This window comes from Phyllostomus discolor, chromosome 10 (genome assembly GCF_004126475.2).
Source record: "Phyllostomus discolor isolate MPI-MPIP mPhyDis1 chromosome 10, mPhyDis1.pri.v3, whole genome shotgun sequence".
Taxonomy (NCBI): Eukaryota; Metazoa; Chordata; class Mammalia; order Chiroptera; family Phyllostomidae; genus Phyllostomus; species Phyllostomus discolor.
This window is the reverse complement of record NC_040912.2, coordinates 82,233,791-82,251,722: the sequence shown is the minus strand read 5'-3', so window position 1 is coordinate 82,251,722 and position 17,932 is coordinate 82,233,791. Positions and strand designations below refer to the sequence as shown.

The following is a 17,932-nucleotide window of genomic DNA, read 5'->3' as shown; positions in this document are numbered from 1 at the left end:
GCACATAGTTCAACTTATTGAATGATGAGGAGACCAATTAAAATTATGCTTATTATAACAAAAAACTAAAGAAAAAATTATGCTTCATTATATCGTGTAGAAATCAGGCCACACCATTCTGGGCCCTGCTTCTGTCCCTGTGAGGCTACCTTAGTTTATAAAACAAATTAAAGTAAAAGCAAGGAGGTTGTATTTCTTGTTCTAAACAACCGAGAACAGCCCTCTTGTTCACTCACCTCATGGATTCCAATCACCTCAAAATGCTGTGATGTAAGAGAATTGTCTCTTGTGACTACGGCAACAGTGTCCTTCACCGGAGACAGTGACGTTGCTTGTTAAAGCTGCCATCTTTAGAATGAAACGGTTTTTAAGTGTCAATGATCAGTCTGGGATTGATCTAATTTTAAGGATTATAGCTCATGCACAGCTCTTTCTCTCCAAAGATTTTTATGTTAATTTTAGGAGAAGACTCAACCAAGAGCAAATAGGAATAAGTTCAAGAAGCTCATGTGCAAGGACAAATTCTTGGAGGTGACCAAAATTGCCCCAAACCTGGCCACGTGTGTTTTACTTGGTTGCAGTGAACATGGATTGAGTGTGTACCATGTCCAGAGCTTCCCAGTCCCGACTGTGTGGCAGAAACCTGCCAGGGAATAATTAACTAAGAGGTGATTGCTTACCCAGGTCTGGGAGGGCAGGGAGAATCCTGGACACTTCCCCATTACTCTCAGGATCAAAGCCTAAATCTTGACTTGGCCCCGCAAGATTGAGTTTCTCTTGGACTCTCCAGCCTTTCCTGTTGCCCTCTTTGCTTTCTTGCTCAGGTAGCCTCTGAAGTCAAAGAGAGCTTTGAACATCCCTTGCTGCTTTTGCACCACAGGGCCATTGCACATGCTCTCTCTCTCTCAAATGTTTTTTATTCTCCATCTTCTATAACTTTTCAGTCCATATTTGTGTCTGGCTCTTCTTATAGTCATTTTAGGTTTGGGTTGTTTTTTGCTTACAATTGTTTCATCAGCATCTGCACAGGAAATAGAAGGCAGACTGAAACACGGTAATGGGAGGAGAGTTTAATTGAGGGACGCTACAAACTGCACCGGGTTTATAAGAAGCAACAATGGATGGCATTGTATTCTTGAGTCGAAGGTGCAAAGGCAGATTAGCAGTCACCTGTACCAGAAAGAGAACTATTTGGCAAGGCCCACCTGATTGGAGTAGTGGTTACTCAGTGGAAGCAGCCAGCCAGTGCCAGCCTGGCAGGGAGGAAGCTGGGGACAGAATTACAGTGACCTCGCTCTCCTTGTCCCTTGGCCCTTCTGCTGGGACTTCCCTCTGGGTAAGTCTAAGCGGAACCTAGAGGACAAGGGAACCACTGATACAGTGTAAATGGGTCAGCCTCACAGGGACAGAAACAGGGTTCAGCATGGTGGAGTGCCAACTGGGAGAGGCACATGGTAGCCATCCATCACTCCAAGGTCTCCTTCTCCAGTACACAGCGGAGAGCCCGGTTCCTGAGGTTGGCAATGAGGAACATGACAGAATGAATGAACGTTGCCAGGAGAAGAAGAATGGGACTTGGCATTCCAGAAAAATGGAAACTGACATACATTTGGAAGCATGAGAGATCATAGGCCTCTGTGGGCACTGACTCTGTAATTAGTTCCACGCAGTGTAGATGCAGGGACAGGGATAGACGGTGCTGAGGAGGCCGGCCTGGGCCAGGTCATGCAGCGCTTGGAGAGTTTATCTAGGGGTTTTGACTTTGCTTCAGGGTTCCTGGGGATTGAGTAAAGCATACTCTTTAAATATTTGTTATGGGAAAAGTTTAACGTGAACAAAGATGAAATAGTATGTCGAACCCTCATGTGTCATCCCTTAGCTTCTGTAGTTACCAACTCATGACAGTCTTGTTTCTGTCCCCGCCTATGACTCCCTCCCTTATGATATTTTGAAGAAAATGTCAGACATTATATCATTTCATCCGTAAAGATCTTAAAATGTGTTTTAAAAACATACGGCTTTTTTTATGAATACAATCACATCAGCTTCTCTAAAAAGTTAAAACAGTAGCATGTGAATATCACTAAATATCTACTTGGTGCTCAAATTTCCAGTTGTCTTGCAAATGCTTCGTGCTTTCTTATGCTCTGTTTGAATCAGGATCCAAATAAAATTCATTGGCTGTGACTGGTTGATACGACTCTGAAGTCCCCATCCATCTCTTTTCTCCCCATTTATTTCTGGAAGAAACCAGACTATCTTGTAAAGTTTCCCTGAGTCTGAATTGTGCTGATAACGTCCCCGAGGTATCAATTAACATGTTCTCTCTTCCTGCTTCCAAGTTAATAGTTGGATCGAGATGAATCAGACATTTTTTCCTTCAAATCGAGTTTGGAGGTAGTGTTTTCTTCTTCCAAAATAAGATAGGTAATGCCGGGTTGTCTCTCTTTTTTAAAAATAGTCTTTGATGATCGGTGTCTGGATTCAGGATTCACTGGGGGTTGGAACATAGTGATATTTTAATTTTAGTCTTCCTCACGCATTTGACTGGGATATTTCTATAACGGGGATATTCTCTTCACTTATTCTTTTACTTTTTTGTACAGTTTGTGTCAGAGAAGCAGAACTAGTAATCTTTTTCTTTATTGATACATTTTCAATGTAATAAGTTAGTTCACTAGCATCCTCTGATAGTTACCATGGTTTCAGAATGGCCTTGAATTTAGGGCACTCTCCCATCAAGAGTTTAGGTTATGTTTCCTCCTCGTGAATACAGTAGAAGTGATGCTATATAACTTAATATAACTCATTAAAGGTCATTCAGCGAATGCAAAATAGGGGCAATATGGATGGTCTCTCATTAATCAGAATTTTGGAAATTCAAGGTAATACTTGCTATTTAAAATGTCCCACTGCTTCATTCATGTAATATCAGCCATTAAGTATCTATTAAATATTTGTTGAATCCACAAATACTTTATTGAATCTACAATGACACTCTTTTAGGTAAAATAGTTATGAAATAACCAAAATGAATGTCCACAGTTCTCAGGGTGCCCACAGTTTGGTGTTGTGGGGTAGACGAAGAAGTAAACAAGCAACCACAGTCTGATGTGATAAATTCTAGGAAAAAGGCGTGTGTGAGGATATGTGTCTAAAGTGGGGACATCAGTGAAGGTTTCACAGAGGAGGCGGGGTCTCCAGGGGAGAGTGCCAATGGCCTCTTCCTAGGAGGCGTCATGTGCCAGCACTGCCCATAGTGGTTCAGAGTGACTGTCACATGGTGAGTGAAGGCACAGAAATGGAGACAGGGTAGAAATACTAGTTTTTTATTAAATGTATGGGGATGACTGAAGTTAATAAAATTATGTTTCAAGTGTACAAGTCCATGATACATCACCTGTGTATTGCATTGTGTGTTTGCCACCCAAAGTCAAGTCTCCTTCACGTCACCGTACACTTGACCCCCTAACACTTCAATACCCCCAGCCCCTTTCCCCGCTGATGTCTTGTGTCTATGACTTTTGGTTTGTCCTGTTTGTTCATTTGCTGCTTTCAGTTTTATATCCCACAAGTGAGTCAAGTTATACGGCTCTTGACTTTTTCTGTCTGACTTATTTCCCCTAGCATAATATTATCAAGATCCAACCATGTTGTCACAAAAGGCAGTACTTCATCTTTTCCATGGCCGAGTAGTGTTCCATTGTGTGTGTTATATCACATCTTCTTTACCTACTCATCTATCGAAGGTCGCTTTGGTTGTCTCCATGTCTTGGTCACCATGAAGAATGCTGCAGTGAACATGGAGGTGCATATGTGTTTGCAGATAAATGTCTTCAAATTTGGGGGGTGGATACCCAGAAGAGGGGTTGCTGGGTATGGAAACTGCATTTTTAATTTTTGAGGAACTTCCATAGTGGCTGTACCAGTCTACATTCCCACCAGCAATGAATAAGTGTTCCTTTTTCTCCACAATCTCTCCAACACTCGTCATTACCTGTCTTGTTGATAACAGGTGTGAGGTGGTAGCTCACCGTAGTTTTGATTTGCATTCCCTAATAGCTAGTGAAGCTGAGTATCTTTTTATGTACGTATTGGTCATGTGTATGTCTTCTTGGGAGAAGTGTCTGTTCAGGTCCTCTGCCCATTTTGTTTTGCTTTTTAAACTGTAAATAGGTGGGTTGAGGGAGATGGCGTGAGGCAGGATCGGCTTGGTGGTTTAGAAAGGTGGTTACCTGCGTGTCAGTGTTTTATTGTGAAGGATGGGAAAGGATATAAATAAATCGAGGTGCTTAGCATAGGCCATTAGGTAAACGGTGACTATATTAAATAAGGTAGAAAATATAGAAGAAAGATAATTTTGCCAAAAAATGAACTCTGTTTTATGTAAGTTAAATTTAAAATCCCTGTGAGACATCTAAGGAGACAGAGCAAACAACAATTTGAAATACGTGTTTCGAGCTCAGGAGACTCCTCCTGGTTGGGGGAGAGTGTTTTGTGGGGGGGGGGTCTATCAAATCCCCCCTCTCCCATCCTATTATTAGTAAGAAAGGGAGGAAAAATAATAGTAGATGAGAGTTGGTAAAGAGAAAATGGGACCTTTACATTATGTCAATTGTTTTTTCTCTTTACAGGATATGAATAATGTAATACATGCATACTAGCTAGAATCAAATGTGTGATTGAATCTCAGCTACTAGAGACTCTAGATTGCTTCCAAGGTAACGAAAGTTTCTCCCTAGGAAAAGCCGAGTGAAATGTAATGGTTTATGTGGTAGGGTCTGGAGCATCCTGTGCTCTGTAAATAATATTGGCATCTAGTTCAATATTTTTATACAAGTTTTACCTTAGGACTCCTAGAGTAATACATTATTCTTTTTTTATTCAAGATGAAATAATTTCATTTTCAGTCTTTTAATTCCACACTTCTTGAAACTATTATATTGATTCTACTTCTAAAAAAGTAAATTATTTGAAAACTCATACATCTGTGTAAGATGATTATATAAACAGAGGAAGGTAGCTATTTGGGTATATGTGTGTGTTTTGTGTATTTCAAATATTCAGAGTAGCACTTTAAGAAAGATTTAAAGTAGGATTACTGGAATGGCAAAAAAGATTGTTTCTTTTAGACTCTTCATCTTGTAATTGAAAATTTCAAAGCAGAAGTCTTCAATTCATTTGACTGGTTGATATGCATTCCTGCTAATTAAGACGGTTCTTCATTTGGTGCTTGGTAATGTGATTACCTTTTTAGATTCTACACAGGCCATAATCAGACATTGTAATTTGTATTTTTTTTCTGCCACAATTTTCTGCCATTATTACTGTGAAGGTCCTTTCATGCTGAGTCTATTTCAAAATAATTTCAAACTTTTCAAGACAGTTCAAAGCGTTATTCAGGCTGAGAATCGGGAGCCTCATTTTCTATGCAGTTGAAATCCAAAGATTTCAGTCTCCTAAACTTTAAAGAATGCATAGCCAGCTTTTTTTTGGTTAATTGAAATTAAAATATGTAGGCTCTTTTATATTTATGAATTAGAAAAGCAAAAGGTTATTCAAAGAGAAAAATTACATGGAGAAATTCCAGGGTTGAAGTTGTATGCATGCCAGAGAATGCAACCTTTTTTTTTTTTTAAGAAAAAGTAACACTAAATGTTTACTTAGTTTGCTAATATAAACAGAAGTATAAGAACTAAAAGTAAAAATATCTGTCATCATCACATGATTCATAATTAAATATTAATACTTTGATGTATTTCCTTCCCATTTTTTATTTCTGTGTTTTTATTTTGGGTTTTGTTTATTTTATTTTATTTTTTATGGTTGTTCAATTACAGTTGTCCCCATTTTCCCCCATTACTCTCCCCTGCCCTACCCACCCCCCACCTCCCACTCTCAATCCTACCCCCACGCCATTGTTCTTGTCCATGGGTCTTTGTTACATGTTCCTTGGTGACCCTTCCCCTTCTTTCCCCCATTATCTCCCTCTCTCCTCCCCTCTGGTCACTGTCAGGTTGTTCTTTATTTCCATGTCTGCTATATTTTGCTTGCTTGTTTGTCTTGTTAATGAGGTTCCAATAATAGGTGAGATCATATGGTGTTTGTCTTCCACCGCCTGGCTTATTTCACTCAGCATAATACTCTCCAGTTCCATCCATGCTGTCCTGAAGGGTAGGAACTCCTCCTTTCTTTCTGCTGCATAGTGTTCCATTGTGTAAATATACCATTGTTTTTTGATCCACTCATTTACTGATGGGCACTTAGGCTGTTTCCAGCACCTGGTTAATGTAAATTGTGCTGCTATGAACATTGGGGTGCTTAGGTTCTTTTGAATTGGTGTTTCAAGGTTCTTAGGGTATAATCCCAGCAGTGGAATTGCTGGGTCAAAAGGCAGTTCCATCTTTAGTTTTTGAGGAAATTCCATACTGTTTTCCACAGTGGCTGCATCAGTCTGCATTCCCATTAACAGTGCACTAGGGTTCCCTTTTCTCCACAACCTTGCCAACACTTGTTTGTTGATTTATGATGGCAAAGAGCCACTTAAAGGGCCAATGCATAAAAATTATTGCTGTTTTTAAACATACAGGAAACCATATTAAGTGAAGTCCATACTACAATTTTATTTCCTTACTATATTTTTCAAGACCTCCAATATTATGGTGAAAACTTTTATTGCTGGTGATTAATTTTGTCCCTTGAAGGAATGCTTCTAAATTTTCTTTACTTTGAGTAATATTTTATCTGTATGTTTGGTAGATGACTTTTATCATTTAAAAAAAGTCACTTTATATTTCTAGCTTTCCAACAGCTTTCTATCCTATAAGACACTGAACTTTATTGTTTCTTCTTGCATTTTTCAGATAATGACATGGTTTTTCTCACTTAAACCACAGTGTGATGAGATTACAATGATTCATTTTCAGTCCTGTTAAACTTGATTATATCTTTAGCTATCTTCTTTTGTTCATTGGATTTTTTAAATAAAAATAATTTTTTTTCTATTTTTTTATTGCTTAGTCTTATAAGACTATGGTGTTAGTCATAAAAAAAAAACAAAACCAACCAAGATTTTAGTATTGGTGACTATGTCCCTTGCTTGCTCTCCGGGTCACTGATTCCTGCCTTGGGCATTTTGTTACAGGAGTGAGGCTGGAGTCGGAGGCTGTCAGCAGTGGTGAAAAGGAAGGAGAGGAGGACTCACCCTTGCTTCCCTTCTCCTCCCCCATCCCGGGACTGTCCACCCTTTTTATCTGGCAGCAAGCAGAATGAGGACTTGAGTGGTGAGGAGGGCACAGCCTGAAGGGAGATGGAGGAGAGTGTGCCAGGGAGGAGTGTAGTGTGGAAAGACAGAAAATCTTCAGCATTCCTGCGGGGTGAAGGAAAGTTAGGGTCTGAGAGCAAAAGGTAAAGGATGCAGTGAGCTCAGGGGCTGGCTTTGTTTTCCTCTCTATTCCTGTGCTCCCAGGCAGGCAACATTGGGAGGTTTCATAAGAAGAACTCATGCTAGGTTGAACAGACCATTGAATGGCTGTTACTAATGAAGCAATGTATTATTATCAGTGAATGATTCATCCTAGCAAATTGTGGCATGGTATGCCTAGACCAATCTGAGTGATGAAAACTAACTATTTCTTATAAATATTTTTAAAAATTTACTTTTAGCCCTGGCTGGTGTGGCTCAGTGGATGGAGTGCCAGCCTGCAAACCAAATGGTTGTTGGTTCAATGCCCCATCAGGGCACATGCCTGGGTTGTGGGCCAGGTCCCCAATAGGGGGCGCTCGAGAAGCAACCACACATTGGTGTTTCTCTCTTTCTCTTTCTCCTTCCCTTCTGCTCTAAAAATAAATAAAACCCTTTTAAAAATTTACTTTGAACTTGTTCCAAAAATAATTTAATGTCGCTGTGCTAAGAATACTAGAGCTGTCTATCCTGAACAGCTAACTCGCATAATTCCTTTTGTGCCTGTGCAGTGATCTTAGATTGATTCTGAAATGCCAACGGGGCTGCCCTTAACAGCTGTTTACTTCTTCTGGTTGTGGTATTGGCTGTTGTTCTACTGTGAGGCTGAGAATATGGCTTAGGTGTGCTCTACAGTACTGTGCATACCTTCTGGTTCCAAGAGGTTGCGAAGTATTCGGGCAATTTCAGTACTTTTAAACTCAGAGGGATAAGTTCTTACCTAGTACATTCTGCATCTTTATTTGTCATTAGGCCTAGTCTAGATTGGAATAAAAAGAAATAAATGGGACTTTCTTTTGTGGATGGAGAGATACAGTTTTGTCAGATAAATATTGGGCTGAGAAGTAGGAGACAAGGAAAATATAATGGAAAAGGTCTGGAGATGAGGTAGTGGCTCCAATCCATACCTGAACTTCAATGAATTGTTCAAGTACAGCCAGAAAAAACTTTCAGCTGAATAACAGAAGGGCAGGTAATAGGCCAAAAGGAATTTTAGTAAATTCTCACTGCAATTTGCTTTCTTATTCTCCCACTGATTGGGAAAAAAAAAGTATGTAGAGAACGTAATTGCATGCTTTAACGTGGAAGGAGTTCAATAAGTTCTTCACTTTTGAGTTTTTATTCTATTTTTTTCCCCCAGTCTGTTCTTCTGTATCCATTTTCTCTTTGGATTTATAATCAGGATCCTACTGTTCAAATTATTGCAAGTGCAGAAATAATTCAAATACAAATATCTGGCAGCCAAATAAGTGGAAGTTGTCTTTGCAAATCTGTTAACAAGGTTTCTCCCTCATTCAAAGAGATGAACCACATTGAGAAAAGCTGATAGTATGTATATTTTTCTTTTTTTTTAAGTACTTTTTTTAAGATTTGAGGGTAGAGTTAGTATTTGACTCCTTTTTAAAGTTTACATAATTATAAATTAATTGATACCCAAAATGCATTGTGTGATAACCGTATTAGAAAGCTATTTAGCAGCACCTGCTTCAGTATACATCCAAGCTCATGGCATAGCAGGTCTACTCACTGGATGTACCCGGGAGAACATGTGTCCACCGAGAGATACATACCAGCACTGAGCTCTTGCTGTGTTTGACTGTGATCCTCAAAACTGCTTTATTTCTCAGGATGTTTATAATTGACTTCATATTCTTTTGCATTTCAGATTAGAAGTAGCTTGTGAAGAGGTTTTAGGTAAAAAAGAAAAGCCTGCTGAAGTTTGAAAATTAACCAAAGTTGGGCCACATATATAAATATAAATACGCTTAAAATATAACAGATTATATATTTATTAGAATATATTTACATTGATCCTTGAACAATACAGGGGTTAGGGGTGCCAGTCCCCACTGTTGATTCCCCCCAGACTTAACTATCAATTGCCTACTGTTGACTGTAACATTTACCAATAACATTAACAGTCAGTGAACACATACTTTCTATGTTATATGAGGTGTCTGGAAAAAGTCCAGCCATTGTTGATATAATGAGAACAGTTTGCATGACATCATTGTAACCTGGCAGCCAAGGAGAGAAGACTGGAATGCGCATGTGTGAACAGTGATGACTTCACTGTACTAGTTAGTGGAGTGAGCATGTGTACTGTGTGGCTTTCACATTCAAAATCACTGAGCAGGTAGAACAGTGAATCTGCATCACATTTTACATTAAGCTTGAACATTCCCCCACAGAAACTATTCAGATGATTTAGGAGGCTGCAGCTATGGGCAACTGGTGAGTGGCAGCTTCATCATGGCCATGCACCCTGTTCATGCATCACATCTCATGCAGAGTTTTTTGGCAAATATCAAATCACCCAGGTGACTTAGCCCTCCTATAGCCCAGATTTGGCACCCTGCGACTTCTGGCTTTTCCCAAAACTAAAGTCACTTTTGAAAGGGAAGAGATTTCAGACCATTGATGAGATTCAGGAAAATATGATGGGGCAGCTGATGGTGATAGGGAGAACTGTGTGAGGTCCCAAGGTGCCTACTTTGAAGGGATTGGGGCATCACTATCCTATGTACATTGCTTCTTCTACCTTGTATCTTCTTCAAGAAATGTCTCTATTTTTCATAGTACATGGCTGGGTACTTTCTAGACAGACCTCATATGTATTATATAATGTATTCTTAAAGAAAGCTCTGGAAAAGAAAATGATATTAATACAATCATGAGGAAAATACATTCACAGTACTATATGTATTTATCGAACTGTAAGTTTACATCTTCTGTCAGTAGGTTTACATCTACCTACATTAATGTATTGTCTTATATGATACAAAAACCTGTAGATGTTGTATGTATCACTAAACACTAGACATCAAAAATAGAAGTATAAAGTGAAAAATACATTTTTATAATGATTCATGCATCGATAACAAATAAGCAGCAATTTGATTGTTTTATGGTAGCCCAGTGTAACTGATACAATTGCCTCAAGGTAGTAAGAAAATCTTTCAAAATTTTTTCCAATATATTCACTTAAAAAATGCATGTACGTGGACTCACACAGTTCAAGTCCGTGTTGTTGAAGGATCACCTGCAGATTAGAAGCTATTTTAAACTATGTGCTTTAACTCTTTTATATTCTTTTTGACATTGCTTATTTACCAGGAATAGATAATGAAAAAAAACTTTTATATTAACCTCACATGATTGAATTAAGGCTGAATAACACATAAAGGCAAAACATGGCTATCAATGAGAAATTATAGTCAAGCTCATCAAAAGCTTACAATTTTTACTTTATTTGTGTTAATGATTTATCCAAGGTTTTCTGTTTTACTCTTGGGTAACAACTTCCCATATGTCTATGAGAGGTCTTTTGCTTCTTTATAGTGGACTTGGGCTTTCCGGAATAACTCTTAAGAACTAACTCCCTGCTTCCTTTTGACTCTTATTTTTACAGGCCGCCCTGCAAGTCGGGGGCCACGGGGAAAGGCTGCACCAGTGTCGCGAGGTCATGCTGCTGACTTACAAATCCATCCCCATGCAAGTGGATGGAGAGCCCTGCAGGCTGGCGCCGGCTATGATCAGGATCTCCTTGAGGAATCAGGCCAACATGGTGCAGAAGAGCAAGAGGAGGACGTCCATGCCTTTACTCAATGAGTGAGTCGGCCCCGTGCCCGCCTCCGTGACCACAAAGATGGCGGAGAGGAGAACGCAGAGCATGTGCATGTGTGGGGCCTCACTGCGTTGAGAAAGGAGCAGCAGCCCAGGGCACTCAGCATTTCCTGAGTCTCTCTCACAGTTTTTCTTCACGTGTATTACACACTGACCACATTCTTCCTTTAGAAACCATTACCGTATTACATGTTAGATTGATGGTGCTTCTTCACTGATCGCTTGGGTACACATTTACTGGGACCAGCAGGAAATCATTAAGAGTGACTCAGGGCCATAAAATGCATCCAGGTAAATGGGTTCTGTTTTTATTTTGCTTTAAGAATCCAGGCCGTCTGCCTCCTCTTTACCCACGTCACTGGGAGAGTGTTGGTTTCTCCAACAGCAGGAGGTTGGCGGAGCTGGATTCTGGCTCACCTGACTCCATGTGGCATCCCCTCCCGCCCGTTGATGAATTGCCCTTTTCCTGATGCTCCCATTCCGGGGCCCATGTACTCTAATGCTTCAGCGCAGTTTGCTGGTCTGGGTGGCACCCTGTTGTCCAGGTTTAATCTGCCCCACAGCGAGATGCTTAAACAAAGTGTATCCCCATCCCCTCTCCCCCTGGTCCTTTCCTGTCTTAGGGTTTGGATAAACTGACTTGAGAGAAGGTGATAATGACTAGATATTTATTTCTTAATATCCTTTAATATACTTTTTATTGAAATGCCTGTTTGGCGTTGGCAAAAGAGATGGAAAAAGATGGAGATTTGGGTCATTTTTTTAGTATGTATCATGCCCATATACCTAACCCGACTCAAGGTAAGGCCATTTCGGGGCTCACCTTTGGGTCATTCTTCTGTGACCATGGGGGTCCCTCAAGGTGCTCCTCCTGTTTGTGGCCTGTGATGCATGGTTACCTATTTGTACCGAATGGCTGGCTTCCTCTAATGCCTGTGAAGCAAGGACATGCTTTGCCATATATTTACTGAGTCAGTACAGCAATCCACAAGAGTGTGGAGAATGAGCCAATGACGCAGGCGCCCTGGCTCACTGCCAGGCTTGACCACCCCTCTTTCTGAGACAGTCTATGTTGAGAAATAACATTAGATAGGGCTACTTACAAGAAAAATTATTCAACACTATATTTTTAGAAAATTCTTATAGATAGCACATTTTCAAAGGAAAGCAAAACACCTAGTTACCATAGAATACTCGTTCAATATCTCTTACCCACCGATCTTATTCACCCTCTGAGATTAGATTGCTTTTTTTTTTCTATTGCACTAGGAATTCTTGTTTTGAAATCAAACTTCCTGCACTGGATTTCTAAGCGGAGTTTTCAATTCAAGGGCAGCCTGGCCATGAAGACCTTTTTAAACAAGTTTCTTCCGCCTTCTGAGCATGCCAAGATTTTCTCTTTTCAGTCATGGTTATTTAAAGTTCACTATGGCAGCCAAGTCAGAAAGAGATCATTCAAACAGATTTCTTATCTCCTTCCTTCATTTTTTCCATCCTCTTTCCCTTTTCTTCCTTTCTGTCTTCCTTTCTCCCTTTCGTGTTTTTTACTAAGACTATATGTTTCTTCTGTTTCATCCGCCTGCCTTCTTTCAGGTGGAAGAGAACTGGTTGAAACTGTCTTGAGAACTTTAGTTAAAAATCCTCTGTGCGTTGGGGGAGGGGGAGTTTCTCAGTGAGAAGAGGGTAGCTGTTCAATTCATTTTAAGGAGTTATCCTCCGTTCACACAGGAAGTTAACTGTGGATATTCCAGGTTTAAGGGGTGGGGCTCCCTCTTCTGCTAGAATGCTGGTGCTCATCAGGGATTTGCCCTTTTTCTGGGAGATCACATCAGCACCCCCTTTTTATCTCTGACTGATAAGCTAATGAGTCTAAGATTTCTGTCTTTAGCATGGGTTTCTTCTAAAAACTGAAGACTCATCCTCAAATATCTTAGCTGAGGTCTTTACCTGGATGTCTCAGCAACCTCAGACTGCATGGATGACTGCTCATGGACTCATTAGCTCTCTTCCTTTTGCTTTCTCTCCTCATCACCCAGGGAGCCTTTTTCATTCACATGTGAATGACTGGAACCACCATCCACTCATTCACTATGTCCTTGGTCCCTGGAGTCCCCTCTGTCACCTCCGCTTTTACATATTTAGCACCTCCTTTGAAATCTACCTTCCATCAATCCCTACGTCTTTAATCTCACACCATCTCCCCATCCTCCCTGCGGGTTACCTCTCAGAGGCACTGCTGAAGTGTGCCCATAATTCACTTCCTTCTTTCCAGGGTTGCTGCCCTTCACACAATATTTTTTCCAATAGGCTAGTTAGAATGACCTTTCTGAACATGTAGAGACTACATCCTCAGCTTCACAGACCTTTGTGACCATTGCCGCCTTCCTCCTCCTCCTCCCATGCTCCAGACACAATCGCTGTCCCTGGAGCACCAGCCTGTCTTATACATCATCATGCTTTTCCATTTCTGGTGCCTTCCCTGCCTCCTCTCATCTGCTACCTCTCCCTCCAGTTCAAGGCTGCCTTGAAATATCACTTCCCTAAGAATTCTTTTCTGTCTACTTCCAGGCATTAAACACACTGGTTTACTTGTCTCCCTGCCCTGCTCTGTGGGGACACCCCGGGGTTTTCCCTGTAGGGTTCCAGTGCCTGCCAGTGCACCTGAGCCTCACGGTCCCGTGCTGAACACGTGGCTCGCACGTGGATCAGATCTATTATGTTTCTCCGAAATTATTTCTATAGTAACACATCTAAAATCTCATGAATGTAAAAACAATGTAGGACATGTCTTAATCATATGTTTGATAATAACTGGAAGAATGTCAAGATCTAGATCACCTGGATAGCTGGAGGAAGTCCCAGGAGAAACAGTTAAGTAGTAGGCCCGCATGATGCTCCTAGAGCTTTATCCATGCAAAAAGGAAAAAAAAACAATTGAAACAATTCCTTGGTTTGTAATTCCCATTTGTTATTGCTGTACACACACCGAAAGGCCAGGTGTGTTCAGCAGCCCACCCTCCCTTGGTAGAGCAGCATATCTCATTTTATCGTGGCTTATACATCTACTCGAAATACGAACTCTAGCAAACATCTTCCCACGAAAAAGCAGCGGAGGAGATGTATCTGGATTCATGTTCATGTGTTAGGAATGGGGTAGCCAGATACACTCGTGTTCTCTATTTGGAAAGCACTCGTGAAAAAGATCAGAAATTGACCATCACTCGGTGTTGAGGGAGGTCTTCAGCGAGATGTTCTCCTGAGCTCATGAACAATGAAGACTACATCGTGAAGGGTGATTGCATTGTCCAAGGGCAAGGTTTCTAGTTGGCAGCTTTGAATTGGGCACCAGTGTCCATCAATGTGGCTGCTGAGAAGTATTATTAGTCTTAGTTGGTAGCCCTTTGGGATTAACAGGGCATTATCTCTTAGGTGACTTTACATGGGAATTTATAAGCCCAGCAGAAAAGATGGGTTTGGGGAGCTCTCTCTATTGCGAATATAGTGAAACTGTTCAAATAATCTGAGAGCGTAATTAGGTAAAAGTGACAGGAAATTTGGGGTTAGTTTCTCGAATTCTCCATTTTGGTTCTGGTTTTTTTTGCCCCCCTTAATAATCACTCAAGACTCTCCTTTATCTGAGGAGGGATAAAAGGGAGACACCGTCTATGGTTTCACTCCTCTATTAAGAATGAGTAGAATGAACAGCCTCACTGTGGTGAACTTAGGCTTTTGGAGTGTTACTTGTGAAGTTCTTAAACCGCCTGTGGTGTTTAAGAAAAGGAAGTGAAAGATTTTGTCGAGTCCATCTTTTCAAGATGGTGGTCTCTTGACACAAATATTCCTACAAAGCTCTGGAATTACGAGCACTATGTCAGGGGATGAAACATACCTTGACTCTCCTTAGAGATGAGTTCACTGTGCCAGCCTACCCCTCGTGTGTGTGTGTGTGTGTGTGTGTGTGCTGTGCACCCTCCCTGGACGACCCGAATGACCTAGAGCACTAGAGGAATGTGACAGTCCCTCCTGCGCCACATCCCTGCCCAGTGTCAGCGCCCTGTTTGCATCCACCCTGCACCCTGCCCCTCGCCCCGTGCTCCAGTCTGTGGTTTGCCTTAGAGCCGGCCTCTGCCGTGTGTCCTGCTGGCATCCTCGCTGTCACCGGCTTTTTGGGTTATTTCCGTGGCTGGCTTGATTTTCCTTTTCGTTCACTGTTTGGTGACGCGCTCGTTTAATTTCTGTTTAAACTTTGTGTGTCTCTCTTTCTCTCTCCCGGCTTGTTCCCTGTCTGTCCACGCTGTTGTGCTGACTGTCTTCGCTGCTCATTCCCTGCTGCCTCTAGTCTCCATCAGGTGCAAGCTGCGGACCTGCGGAGAGTGTCTGCCCCCCCTGGCTCCTTCACCATGTGAGTACCACGCTGGGCGGTTCTTACGTTTTGTCTCTCACCCTCGTCTCCTCCCCAGGGTCAAGTGACCTGCGTCCTTTTCCTTCACAGGTCTGCTTCTCAGACAGAGAACAGCCTTTATTATCCTTCTTTGCTTTGAGATGGAGCTGCGAAGCTCACTGTGTTCTATTTGTCTCCTTGCTCTATGAGTTCACAGTTTAATGTTTTTGATTAGATGCTTTAGGGCCCATAATTGCGTAGGGTTGTACAAAAATCCATACTAAGCACTGGTTTTTATGGAAAGTTGGTAGTATCATTAGATCATCCCTATGGTCTAATTATCTATGGCCCTGGGAGGATGTTGAAGTGCCTGCCGACCTTGATTCATGGCCAGACCCCCTAAAGTTATGTATGGAGTTTCGAGTATATGCACTAGCACCTGTGCATTTTTGTGGGCCGGGGGTGTCTGGTCGTAATAAAGGAGCAATGCCCCCAAGCTGCCGTTGAGTTAGCAAAATGCCTTTTATACACAGTAATTTGTACTTAACACACTGTATGCTTTCATTTTTTTCTGGTGAAAACAGACAAAAAGAAAATATGTTTGTTTAGTACTCCACCTGGAACTTGATGTCGTTGCCTCTGTCTTGCTCTTCTGTCTTCTCCCCATCTTGCGTGTATTTATCTAGCTTTCACTATGCGTCAGGTCCTGTGCCGGTGCACTGGTACATGGACTAATGTACTCCCCCCTACACTGCATGTGGTATTACGTTCTCCATGTGATACCTGAGGAACCTGATGCACAGCGAGGTTAAGTAACTTGCCTCAGGTCACACAGCTAATGAGTGGCAAACTGGGACGCAGACTCAGGCAGTCTGACTTCAGAGTTCACACTCTTAACAATGTGTAATCTGCTGCCTTTCATCTCTCAAGGCCCTTTGTGTTTCTCAGGGCCTGGTTGAATGATTGCCTTTCCAGAGAATTCTTCCTTGCTCCTTTCTGTAAGAGCTAGCTGTATCTTCAATGGAGTTCCCTATCGGCGTGCTTATAGTTCTCAAGGTTCAGTAAATTGGTAGCAATTACGTAAGCTCTGCATCCCTGTGTATCCCACACTAGACCTAGGCCATTTGAGATCATTGACCACATCTTCTTCTGAATCTTTGTGTTCCCGGCCCTGATCACAGATCTTAACACAAAGTATTCTGAAACTAGACATAACTGTTGGTTGGTTGGTAGACTAAATGAATGAAAGAATACAGGTTTAAATTGAACTGCACAATGTCTAATGTCTAGGGCTCTGCCAAAGTGACAGAAGCTGAGTTTCAACCCTACACTTACAAATACACATTTAGTTATTAGATATTTTTTTCAGAATAAGTTACTTTGTACTTGCTCTGCATCAGAGACGGTTCTGTGCTTGGCATCTAGAGGTGAGCATGACAGAGCACTCCCTTCGTGGACCCGAAAATTGAGTGATCCGAGAAACGATGAGAAGGTAACATTTGATTTCCATTTGGAAGCTACTGCTGGGGTATATTCTGTGTTCTACCGAAGGCCTGTTCAGGAAGCTGGAGCTCAAGCAACGGCACTCAGCGATCATTATTTTCAGGGGCTCTATTTATAGAGCTCAGAGTGCCGAAAAAAATATATAAATTTTTTTCTTATTCCCGGTGCATATGCTATAGTGATGTAAATTATCATGTGTGTTTTCATAGGGTATAGCAGGCAGGACCCTGGGTGTGGCCACGTTAAAACTAAAATATTGATCTAAAATATTTTATATTTATATGTGATATTAAGTAATACAGATTTATATCTGTAGTATTTACTACTATATCTATAGTAGTAAAAATTCATTAAATTTGAATATAAGTTTTAAAATCAGATAACGAAACGCTACCAAATAGGCAAGGGGCATGGAGAAAAGTCTATGGAGAAAAGTCTAAGCACAGCAGTGAGTATTGTCTTTGGATATTATGGCAACAGCGACTCAGCTCTGCCCATTCTCACCCTACTATTTGCTGTTTTCAGCAATTGATTATAAATCATAGTAATGTCACTTTGAAACTCAGGACTTCAGTATGCATCTAATGCATAACCCTTTGCAACTGGCTGCTTTAACAGACCATGACATATTTGAGATTTATCAAAGTTGTTGCATAGATCAATCATTTTTTTCCTTTTTACTGCTATCATTTCATTGTATGATGTTTCCATGTTTTTACCCATTTACTCACTGAAGGACATCTGGATCTGGGTTATTTCCAGTGTTGGGAAATTATTAATAGACCTGCCGTAAGTGTTGATGAAAAGGCCCTGGCCAGGTAGCTCAGTTGGTTAGAACATTGTCCCGATACGTCAAGGTTGCGGGTTTGATTCCTCAGTCAGGGCACATACTAGAATCAACCAATGAATGCATAAATAAGTGGAACAATGAATTGATGTTTCACTCTCTCCTGCCCTCT

At 41.1% G+C, this 17,932-nt stretch overlaps 1 protein-coding gene across 4 annotated transcripts in view; it reads left to right on the top strand.

Moving 5' to 3' along the window:
• Window positions 1-17,932, top strand: part of DGKI (diacylglycerol kinase iota) — a 400,657-nt gene that overhangs the window by 247,080 nt on the left and 135,645 nt on the right. For 3 of the 4 annotated variants that reach the window (XM_036010942.1, XM_028525751.2, XM_036010941.1), the window contains exon 20: window positions 10,875-11,074. In XM_036010942.1, coding sequence (XP_035866835.1) covers window positions 10,875-11,074 — 200 coding nt within the window. Of the gene's footprint in view, window positions 1-10,874; window positions 11,075-15,428; window positions 15,492-17,932 lie in introns of all 4 variants that reach the window. The other variant, XM_036010940.1, reaches the window with a different exon arrangement.